This window comes from Fusarium proliferatum (genome assembly GCF_900067095.1).
Source record: "Fusarium proliferatum ET1 genome assembly, contig: FPRO_scaffold001, whole genome shotgun sequence".
In the NCBI taxonomy this organism is placed as follows: Eukaryota; Fungi; Ascomycota; class Sordariomycetes; order Hypocreales; family Nectriaceae; genus Fusarium; species Fusarium proliferatum.
In genome coordinates, this window is record NW_022194790.1 from 3,907,496 (window position 1) to 3,918,979 (window position 11,484).

General features: G+C 47.7%; 4 protein-coding genes across 4 annotated transcripts; 1 reads left to right on the top strand and 3 right to left on the bottom strand.

The window, feature by feature from the left end:
• Nucleotides 1-131: 131 nt before the first annotated feature.
• On the top strand, nt 132-1,244 carry FPRO_00799 (putative PEP8-vacuolar protein sorting/targeting protein; the record flags this gene model as incomplete). Its single annotated transcript, XM_031222414.1, has 3 exons — nt 132-348; nt 438-1,052; nt 1,111-1,244. The coding sequence occupies 3 exons, from the start codon at nt 132-134 to the stop codon at nt 1,242-1,244; spliced, it is 966 nt and encodes a 321-aa protein (XP_031075672.1).
• A 265-nt stretch (nt 1,245-1,509) lies between these two features.
• FPRO_00798 (uncharacterized protein) lies at nt 1,510-5,096 on the bottom strand (the record flags this gene model as incomplete). Its single annotated transcript, XM_031222425.1, has 3 exons — nt 1,510-2,336; nt 2,385-4,409; nt 4,463-5,096. 3 exons carry the CDS (start codon nt 5,094-5,096, stop codon nt 1,510-1,512), a joined length of 3,486 nt encoding a protein of 1,161 aa, XP_031075673.1.
• A 499-nt stretch (nt 5,097-5,595) lies between these two features.
• On the bottom strand, nt 5,596-6,752 carry FPRO_00797 (putative Rad51 homolog MEI-3; the record flags this gene model as incomplete). The annotated part of the gene is made up of 3 exons (XM_031222436.1): nt 5,596-6,407; nt 6,461-6,608; nt 6,666-6,752. 3 exons carry the CDS (start codon nt 6,750-6,752, stop codon nt 5,596-5,598), a joined length of 1,047 nt encoding a protein of 348 aa, XP_031075674.1.
• Nucleotides 6,753-7,699: 947 nt separating this feature from the next.
• FPRO_00796 (putative heat shock protein 30) lies at nt 7,700-8,344 on the bottom strand (the record flags this gene model as incomplete). The annotated part of the gene is made up of 1 exon (XM_031222447.1): nt 7,700-8,344. One exon carries the CDS (start codon nt 8,342-8,344, stop codon nt 7,700-7,702), a length of 645 nt encoding a protein of 214 aa, XP_031075675.1.
• Between the last annotated feature and the right edge of the window lie 3,140 nt (nt 8,345-11,484).

The following is an 11,484-nucleotide window of genomic DNA, read 5'->3' on the forward strand; positions in this document are numbered from 1 at the left end:
GCTCGGTCCAGCTCAGCCCAGTGCAGCCCAGCCATCCCACTATCCATAAAGCTTGCGCCATACATAGCCTCATCTCACTTATCAACAGAGCACTTGGGGCAAGAGGCAGACGACATACAAAATCGCCCGCCATGTCGTACTTTTTTGCGACTCCCGTCGATATCGACGTCGTCCTCGATGATACAGATGAGCGTTCGATGGTCGATGTCAAGCTCGACAAGAACCGTCGCGAGAAGGCGCCTCTCTTTATGGATGGCGAGTCTGTCAAGGGCGCTGTCACTGTTCGTCCAAAGGATGGCAAGAGACTCGAGCATACTGGCATCAAGGTCCAATTCATCGGCACGATAGGTTCGCGACCCCTATATCTCGCAATGCCCTACCTAACGCTTTTACATGTACGTTTGGCAAGCTACTTCAGTTACTGACCTGTCGCAAAGAAATGTTCTTCGATCGCGGCAACCACTATGAATTTCTGTCCCTCAACCAGGAACTCGCTGCGCCTGGCGAGCTTCAACACCCACAAACATTCGACTTCAACTTCAAAAACGTCGAGAAGCAGTACGAATCATACAATGGCATCAACGTTAAGCTGCGCTACTTCGTCCGCGTCACCGTTTCACGCCGCATGGCCGATGTCATCCGGGAAAAGGATATCTGGGTCTACAGCTATCGCATCCCCCCTGAAATGAACAGCAGCATTAAGATGGATGTTGGTATCGAGGACTGTCTACACATTGAGTTCGAGTATAGCAAGAGCAAATACCATCTCAAGGATGTCATTGTTGGGCGCATCTACTTCTTGCTTGTGCGCCTGAAGATCAAGCACATGGAGCTGTCCATCATCAGAAGAGAGACGACGGGCGCTGCTCCCAACCAGTATAATGAAAGTGAAACCTTGGTGCGCTTCGAGATCATGGACGGTTCCCCGTCGCGAGGAGAGACAATTCCCATTCGACTATTCCTCGGCGGCTTTGATCTAACACCTACATTCCGCGACGTTAACAAGAAGTTCTCCACGCGTTACTACCTCAGCTTAGTTCTCATCGACGAAGGTCAGCCAAGCCCCCACCCAATCTCATGTCTCAAACACCCAACTAACAACGTTCACAGATGCTCGACGATACTTCAAGCAATCTGAGATTATCCTTTACCGCCAAGCTCCTGACGCCGCACCTGTTCTAAATGCCGGTACCTCATCACTACCTGCGCCCCCAGAGAACAAGTTGGCTGCTGCACAGGCATAAAGATAGATTAGAAGAGCCTGGCTGTTGGTCTGATGTACATACCATGTCAACTTCATGCGCGTCCTTTAAGCATCGGGTCCTGGCGTTTCGGGTTTCAAGGCTGGAAGAGCAAGATGATGCAAGAGTAGTTTCTGTTTCCTCTGCAAATCAAATTAATACATATACCGTAAACAGTCCCGATAATATGTCCTGAGTATTTCGCCCATCCGAGTTTTGAAACAATACACCTCTAGTCTACACAAAGTAACCTGTCCTAATTCTGCATTCATGCAATTTCCATAACGTCATCCGCCTCGAAGCCAAATTGGTTGTTGTGAATCGCTGCAATCCGGTCCAGCTCATCCTGATACTGCTTGCGAATATCGGCCAATGATACCACCTTGCGCTTTCCTGCATCTTTCTGTCCAAAGCCAGCCGAGGTCTCATCATAAATCCAAGCCTGCTTGGGTTCTACACAGCTGAGGGCATTAATAAGCAGTAGGTATTGCCTTGTCACCGGCGTATCGAGGATATCTTCTCCCGTAGCCTCATCCCCCTCTCCGGCGCTTTGCAGCTTGTGGATTCGGTCTAATACAACCGACGCGGCGCCACGGTAGTTATCATGCTTAATACGCCACGAGTAGAGGACCTGGTGGTAGGGAAATCCTTCTATAACATCCAATGATGATTTTGTCTTCTGTGCCAGGATATCGTCGACCTCCTGTTGGAGACCGGGGAAAGGGAGAGCAACGAGCTCATTGTTGTGATAAGTTGCACACATTCTGTCGATCAACTTGCGCAGATTTGAGATCTTCATGGCCTGATCCTTAATCGAGACCAAGGTTGTGTGTGCGAGCTCGAATTGCGAGGTTGCTACTGCAGCATTGAACAAGCGGCTTTGCATGTCAGTCTTGGTGAACATAGCGTCCTGCTTAGTACCCAGGAACTGCATGGCCAGGCGGGCGAAATCGACCACATAAGAGTAGGCCTTCTGCTTCTCGAACAAAGCAACAATATGCGAATAGTACTTTGCAAGGCCTTGGTAAAGGAGGTTCCACTCTGTGTCATCAAGCAAGCCGCTACTATGGTGGTCGCTTCCAGCATCCCCAGCGCCTGGCTATCTGTTAGTGAGGGATCCGTAGCAAAATTGCAAGGACTTACTCATTCCAATGGCTGCTTTTCTGAAGAAAATCGCAGCGGTATTGAAATCCTTCAAAGCCAGCTGCAAACGGCCCTGGACATATGTGGAGAAGGGGTTCTGGTCGCAGAAAGGCGCAAGATCCAACGCCAAATCAGCCCTCTCTCGTTTGATGAGAGAGCACTGGACAAGCGGCGGTGAAATCTCAATATCACTGTCCGGAGCGCACAAGTTGGTGACAAGATCTGTGACACTGGTAGCCAGTGGCTCACTCTGGTTCGCAAAACCAAGCAGGTGACCAACATGCGCCTCCAGTGCAGTTACGAGTTGAGCATCCTCAGAGCTCTTCTTCACAGCTCCGCTCTCATTTTTTTCTCGGGTGCTTGGCACTGAGATTTCTGTCTGGGCGAGCCATTTCAATAGCTCCAAACGTCGCAGGGCCACGACGAGCTGTCTGAATACGTTGCCAATATCAACACGATTGTGAAGAGCCTCTGCCTCGTTGTCGTGCTCATACTCCATGTGGACGAGGAGAATCAACTGGCTCAAGTAGACCTTCCGCTGCAACTCAATACTGTCTTGAACGGCTTTGACGACGAGTTTCCTGCCAAAGTCGGTAAGTGGGTGACGTAAGTTCCGTGACTTGGCTTCCTCTGGTGCAGAGATTAGATTCATCACATCGGTGTAAAGCTCGTCTGTCACTATGTTAAAGTTTGGGCCAAGAACATCGACAACTTGGCTACAGTCATCTTCAGTGATGCCTTGCCAAGATCCAGACTTGTCGTAGAAACATGAGATGCGCTCGAAGTCTGTCTTGGAAGAGTCCTCAAACAGCTCAGGTCGTAGTGCAGCATGGCAGAGCGGCACCAGGTGATCAGGCAACCCGGCAACCAAGTTCAAAGCCGCATTGACTAGAGCCGTTTGCGCAACGTGGTCTTCCTCAGGAGAAGTGAGGTTATGGTACAGTCGCTCCAGGCTACTGCACTCACGAATGGCTGAGAGGAAGTCGGCGCAGACAACCCAAGTCATTCCTGTAGAGGGGTCAAGTGTCAACCCGAGCGCTTCTCCTCGTTGCTTGTCCAATTCGAGCAACAGGCGGTAGAACCTCAACCACTGGGCCTCACTGGATGCGCGGAAGGATTCGTACTCCATAGCGCCCGAAGAGCCTCGATCTAGCGTTGCAGCAGCCCCTAATATCGAACAAATCGACTCTGCCAGCCCTCGAGCCTTGGCAGCGGTCTCTGATTTTCCGTAGCCTCTCTCATAAATCGATAATGCTGCTTCTAAGGTCGATTTCGTAAACTGACCAGGCTTCAGGATAAGCTGGAGCCACTTCTCTGTAACGTCAGTAGGATCCCAAGGGCCAGAACTCTCTGCGGCCTGTATGAGATTATCTGCATAGACGCTGTCCCAGTTCTCCTCCCAGCTCTGCGAGATATTCTTACGGTCCACTTCGAGCCTTTGCACCCTATACGTCATGTTGTTCTTCCACAGAGTCCAGAGTTGGATAGCGCTCTCTACAGGACAAGAGAGAGCGAAATCAGCGAGTGTCCACACATCAGAGGATGATGGTGTCAGTGGAACCAAAGCGTTATTGGGGAAGATGTCTTCGACGACGACGGTATGCGCATCCTTTGCGACGATCTTCCAGAACTTGAACTCTCCAGCGCCGATGGGCGAGAAGGTTGCGCATATCCTACTAGTTCGGCCCCTTCCAACAATCTGTACTAGGTTCGTCTGTGATGGATCAATAGCCCACTTTCCAATCTCCTGGGGGTTCCTCTCAGCATTGAGAATATCGCCTGTATAAAGAATTTGGCCATCGTTGATGTTCCAAATTCGCATTCTGTGATCGAGACAGACTGTGATCGCAAAGAGACTATCATCCATTCCGAAACTTGTGATCTGAATCGACGTGGCTGAGCTGTATTCCATATTGATCTTGCCGTTCTTGATTGTGTGTTTTCCCTGGAAAGGAAGAAGACTTCGGAGATTCTGTGCCCATCCCTGGACGTTAAAGAACGATTCCTTCCAGACAAGTGAGGATGCTGCAAGAATTAGCATTAGCATATTTCGACATCACTAGCCCGCTAGCACTCACGCTCATGCGCTTTGTTCTTGTCAAGCCTGATCATTCCTCCATCATTGACCGTAATCAACAGTGTCTCCGCGTTCACAGCAATCATGCGATGAGGATGCTTGAAACCCAATCCTGCCGGCGCTTGGACCTTGCCGAGGTCAGAAAGTCCAGCATCGACGGCCGATCTTTTCCTGAATAAATCTGGCCGGAGCGTGAAGCTATACAGCTGATATGCTTGGTCGAGAACAAAAACACATAAGGAATCGTGCTCTTCGGGGTCCGAAAATGTGACGCATCCTGGCTGAATAGGTACTGAAAAGTGGAAGTTCAAGACAAGCGGAGAATCGGCCGCCTGTGTCTTCTTGCAAACATCAACAGCCCGAATGCTGAGGAGGGTGCCGTCCTCCAAGATCCTCCAAAGGAAGCTACGTGGTGTGTCATGCCAAATTCGGTGGTAGACAGAAGAGGCAGTGGCTAGGTTCTTCGTTCGAAATGTCGTTTCATCTTCTGCTGTGTTCTCGCGCGCCGGTTTTCGAAAATTGCGGCTCTGTATTGAATTCGAGGGTACTCGGATCGTGACAACAGAAGAAGAAGTAGGGGGGTCGAGGTTCACTCTTGTCTCTTTGAAGAGATATTGGGTATCAACTTGATCCATTTTCGCCCCATGAATCAAGTCGAGCGTGACGAGATGAGTTCAAGTACTAGGCGTTGAGTTGGATGTGATGATGGATACCTAAGGTTGTTAACAAAGCGGAATCGCGTTGTAGAATTTCTGGCAGAGTCGCGACCCACGCTAACCTAAAAAGGCAATCAGCTAGGTACTGGTCACTGCAACACTGCCGACATAGGTGGTAGGTAGGTACCTAGGTAAGTACATAGGTAGGATAAACGATTGGATGCATCAAAGTTACGCACTGTTAATCATGTATCAATTTCATTTCTTTCTTTGAGAGGATTGGCACCAAAGAAACTTGTTTTCATTGGTGAAAATTCCAGCTATTCATCCCAACCACCCTATCCTCTAACATTTAGGTAACATCCATCGCAAGAACAACACATGAAACAACCATTAAGATATGCGCCAGCAATCATACCAGGAATCATCACCATATACTCCAGTGATCGTACAAACATGCAAGGTCATCCGCTATCGTCTAATCCTTCTCCATGTCCTTTGGGGCCGGGTCACCGATACCCTCTTCGCCAATGGCAAACAGAGTATCACTTTCTGGCAGGCATGGGCTGTCGTAAATTTTGGCAATACGTGTTTCCGCACGACCCTTCTTGAGACTGATTCTTGTTGTACTGGCATGAGCGATAATGTTGCCACCAATGGGCTTCTTTGGATCAGGGTTGAACATGGCACTTGGGCCACCATCGACCTGAGCCACGACTTGATTTGTAATGACAACTGCGATGCCAAATTCATCCGCCAGACGCTGAAGGGTCCTCATGAATTTGGCCAAGTGAGTCTGTCGATTCGAGAGCTCACCACGACCGCAAAAGTCTGTTCGGTAGAGCGATGTCGCACTATCGACGATGAGCAGAGAAAATCGGGTCTCACACATCATAGCTGCAGCCTGGTTGAGTAATTGAAGCTGGTGATCAGAGTTGTAAGCGCGTGCGTACGCAACATTGTCCAAGACCTCTTCGCCAGAAAGGCCAAATCGGTTGGCAACGCCCAGTAGACGAACTGGTCGAAATGTACCCTCGGTATCGATGTACATGCATTTTCCTTCGCCACCGCCCATATCAAAGGGTAGTTGACAGGTCACGGCGAGTGTGTGGCAGATCTGACTCTTTCCGGTTCTGAATTCACCAAACAGTTCAGTAACTGAACCTGTTTCAATGCCACCAGCAAGAAGAGTATCGAGGTTCTTGGATCCAGTGGTAATAGAAATAAGCTCGCTGCGACGCTGGTGCATCTCCGTGGCTGTAGTGAAGCCCATGGGGACGAGCTTGGAGGCTGCAATACTGTCAGTGATTTTCCCCGATATATTCGATCCGATAGACACTTACCCTCTCCCAGGATCTTGGTCGCCTTCTGTTCTGAGATACCCTTGATCTGTTCCAGCACTCGACGCGGCGTGTAGGCCACGGACTCGACTGTGTTGTAGCCTCCATCAATGACAAGCTGAATATCTCGCTTCGTCAAACCAGAAATTCCCTGCATGAATCAATCAGCGTCAGCCTTTATCACAATTGCGTTTCGACAGAAGTTTACCTCGAGCGCGGAGAGTGGCGTTGGAGCACCAGGGCCAGGCATGCCGCCCTCTTCGCCCATCTGAGCCTCATCATACTCCTCACTCATTGTGATTCTTGAATCCTTCTCCTGAATTGTATCAGTCAAAGACGATGATTCACAGACTGTACTGTGAACTAGAAATTTGCAAGAAATGGACGAGGGGGGGAAGGAGGAAATCGCGGTCGCGTCTACCTACCTTAGCGTGGAGGCAACAGCGCCACCATTCTACGCCAAATCACGTGTCGCCAGTTGACAAATTCTATGACAGCCCACTCTTTAATTGGTCAATGGAAAAGGTGGGTTTCAATCTGTCAGCGGACAACCATTGTCTTTCAATCGAAGCCAACGCTTCTGAGAATTATTTACACATGATGTAGAGTTTCTTAAATGGATTGATATAGGATCATGAACTTGTCATATAATCAAAAACTGAATTTCTGATGATTTCAAGATTTTATTCGTTTGCTGGCCCTGGGCCCCCTGTCTATTTGCCTATCTTGATCAATATACTAGTAGGAGCATTTAATAGCATGTGCATGCCTGAGGGCGCAAGAAACTTCTGACACTTCATGAAATTGCCCAATACTACAATTCTAAATCCCATTGGTTTACTAAGCCTACCAGGATCATTCTGTCACTTGCGATATAGACCCTTAGGAGGTAGTCTAGGTGTAACTAATACTATGGCAGTGTTAAGGAGTGAACAACGCCGTAGATATCGCATTACATATGTTGTCACGGACAAATGGATGAGGCGGAATATGTCACTTGAATTTTAATGGATATCTGGGAAGTTGTTTGTAAAAGCAGTTGAATTATTAGTTGCTGTGGTACAAGGAGTGAATGGCCGAGTTAGGCCTACAATGCTATTTCATGCTAAGAAACTTCCAAACACCGATCCATGCAATGCTAAGGTCGTAAAAGATGAGTCATTACTGATCTTGACTTGTCGTCAAATCTGGGAGCTGGATAACAACGTCATCAAGATTCCGGGTTGTGGTGTGTTGTCGCGTTTACTCGACGTTAATGCGGCGAGACTCGTGCTTCTTGGCCTTGGGAACAACAATGCTCAAGATACCATCCTTGAACTTGGCAGAGACGTTGTCCTGGTCGACACGAGTGGGGAAGTTGAAACTGCGAGAGAACTCGCCGAAGGTGCGCTCGGTGAGCCAGTACTTGGATTGATCACCAGGCTTCTTCTCGACCTCCTTGGACTGTTGGTGGTGGGTAACTTCGGTGCTCTCGTGAGCCTTGGCCTCGGCCTCATCCTCAACCTTGGCGTGGTGAGAGTTCTTGTTCTCGTCGTTACTCTCGCCCTCGCCAATAGCGCCTTGGGACTGGGAGCCCTCGACGAGGCCAGCGGGAGGAGTGCCGGCAGTGTATGTGCGCTCAGTCTTGCCGCGGATGGTCATGGTCTGAGGCTCAGTGAATTCAATGTTGACGTTTTCCTTGGTCATGCCAGGGAGCTCTCCATGAAGCTCGTAGGCCTCGCCAGTCTCGCGAACATCGAACTTGGGCTGCCAGTGGGTGAGGCCGCTTCGACGGGTACCACCGTTCTGTTGTCCCTGACGAGAGTAGCTATCGAAGTCGTCGAGGAGACGGAAGAGGGGAGTAAAGGAAGCATCGGAGTTGTAGAAGTTGCGGGGGAAGAAAGCCATTGTGTTTGCGTTGATGTTTGTGTGTGTGTGTGGAAGAGAGATTATTGTAGTGTGCAGAGAGTTGTAGTGTGTTGTGGATATTGTTGTCGCTTGTGTGTGTTCTGATGATGAATGAAGTCCAGCTTTTGGGGGGAGAAAAGCCTTGCTTTATACCTATTGATGAGGAAGATGTGATCGAGATAGGAGTTTCCTTACCTTTCGCGAAAGGTTGATGGAACCTACCACTTGGAGGTTCTGGAAATCGCACGACTGCGAAAGAGGCCTATAGAAGCATTGGCAAACCTTAAGCGAGGACTACTACGTGATTTTGGCATCAAAATCATACGAAATTAGGTGCCATCGCGAGTCTGTTGGCTGCTCGTGGTTGCATGAAGGTGCTGGACAGTGGTGGATCATGGTGGAAGCTTCCAACCAATTCGGGAACGTTAGCACGAGATAGCAGCAGCAACACAAGCCTTGACTTCTGACAGCCACGGAAACTTCTGGTCATATTAGGTACCATGAATATTACCTGACCTTAAGCAAGCCAATGAACCCGTTGAGGCTTTACACTGATCAGTTATCGGTTCCATGGACAATCGAAGAATGTTAAGGATAGGTACACTGCAATGGAATGCCTGGGGAAGATGGTCCAAGCGTTCAGGATGCTGACATAATATGCTTGACTACAGTTCTGGTCACCCTATACCAAGCTATGTCATGCTTGAATAAGTATAGTCGCTATAGTCCAGCATCCTCTCTGTTACATATTCTAGGTTAATAGCTTTAATCCATTTATTTTTCTGGTCGGGGACTTGTCTTCGTCTTGTTTAGGGCTCAAGACTGATCACTTTGTTGTTTAATGCTTTCGTAACTTACAATGCCTTAAAACATTAATAACAGTTATGTTCAACTCCACACTTGGAAGCACATCCAGCTAAGTAAAAATTCAAGGCAGCCACCACCTCTAAATAAAAATCATGACGTTCTCAGGAGTGATAAAAAAAATGTAGTTTTTACTCAATTTATCTGATTTTGACCGTATTGCTCAAGAGCTACCACGATGTACCCGAGTTAAGTCATATCTCCTCTGAAAAGACCGCTTATTTCAAACCTGGATGACCTCAACCCCGAGCTAATGAATCTCATGTAGTAAGTACCACGCAGCAATTGCAGTATATGCTGATATAATTACCCAAGTAGCGAACTTGCGATGCATATGGAGGCCTGGGAATTCAGAATCATTTGGGTCGACAATGGGTGGATATTGAGAAGCTACCCTGAGTCGAAATAATACCGATATGGAGGGATAAAGCATTTATAAATGAAATACGCTGCATCAGGCCAACTACTACTAACTTCGTACCTTAAGAATATATTGAAAATTCTCAGCACTTGGTACCTTGTATAAAATAGACGACAGAAGCCAAGAGGTGTTGTTGAAGCAGGAAAGAAGGATACTCCCGCTTTATGACCACACCTTCACTGGAATATTCGGAGACATATGATGATGCAAAATAATTTCCTTCTAAAAGAACAGACCTAGGATGAGTGTCTAAGCTCATGAGGCACAAGCCTATGAGCTGTAATGTGTCGATGATGAGTACTGATCAGTGGTTGAGAACCCAACCACACTGTGCCTAACTGAACATGAGCTGCTTTCAATCAGTTAGTGTTCCTGTGCTGGAAAGTCCCAGAAGAATTTGAACTGAGAATGTAACTAGATCAAGAAATATTTGCTGAAAACACAAACATCAAGATTCAACCAAGTGGTATCAACATTGGTCACCTGGAGCCAGAAGACACTATCCTCAATACGGTGACCATATCCCACATCGATGTACTGGAGATAATGGGACATAATATGAGACACTAGTCCCAGCTCAAGAAGTGAGAGGATGGCGACCTCAGTGGAGGAGCCAGTGGTGAACAACGTTTAAGAGTGACCACTAAAGACAGGGGATATAGAGAAGATCATGGAGATATCGAAGTGGACATCTGAACTGGACTCTATATATGCACCGTGGCTAATGGACATAGGCATGATTTTGTAGACCAGAGAGGGAGGTCTGGATATTGTAGGTGCACTGCATCGAAAGATGTAAGGCTCAGCGAGGGAAGGCCAACGTTCGGTGACAGATTGTTACATCAAAGGCTCAGACGTTCGTGAAGTTCGGCCGCAGTCGAAACGCTCTTATCTTAAGTGGGCAAAGGGCTTGTGAGCCGGAGGCCTATTGTAGTAATGTAAGTAGAATGCCGTGGTAACAAGGGGGTGGTGAAAAGGAAAGAATGGGGAGAGGCAAAGAGATACATTTAGACGCACTCAGATGTATAGACTTACTTACAACATGACCAAGTTAACTGTAAAATAAGAATAATATTTCAAGTCAAACTCCCATCGATCTGGAATTCGTCAAGAAGGACAACTAACAAGAAAAGATGCCATACTTGCTGGATATCATGGGCAAATCCAGGGACCATATCCTAAGCTCTGGTGATATGACAAATGACGTAATTTAGCGATAAAGTGAACAGGGGCACATGGGATCAATTGTTCGGGAGCTCTTAATGAATGATTCATTGTGGCTTAGCCTTGCTTGATTTGTTCTGTAGAACTGCGATCATGATTTATTAGTACATTGGTAGGTAGCTAAGGTTGATTGATTTGAAGCCATCAACTTCTCGCCACTTGATACATCTAGGTGGCCAAGGTGTGATTGGGATTCAATGCACATCATGATCACCACCAATTCCATCATCAAAACTCCATGGATCGATCCAAATATCAATGTGGGTTCCGGCATTGGAGAAAAAGAAAACGGGACGGGAGATAGTTAGAAATAGTCAGACGAATGGGGCGATGAGTTCCTGACAAAGTGATCAAGTATTTATGTCGTACAACTCTCTTGGTGTTTAATGAATCTCTTTTGTTACACACTTGGAAGGGTCTAGACCATCTAGCATCATGACGTAGTCCATGACGTTCTGGACCACATCCATGTGCAGCTAAGGTACCCCAGAAACCTCAGCTGCTTTGGGTCAGAAAAGGCCAAACCTCCAGTGGCTGAAAGTTCCTTGCGCGTGCGTTAGCGCTATATTTGAGGTACCAGGTACTCCAAAGGTGCTCGGGCAGTTTTATCAGATTACCTACCGTTCTAATC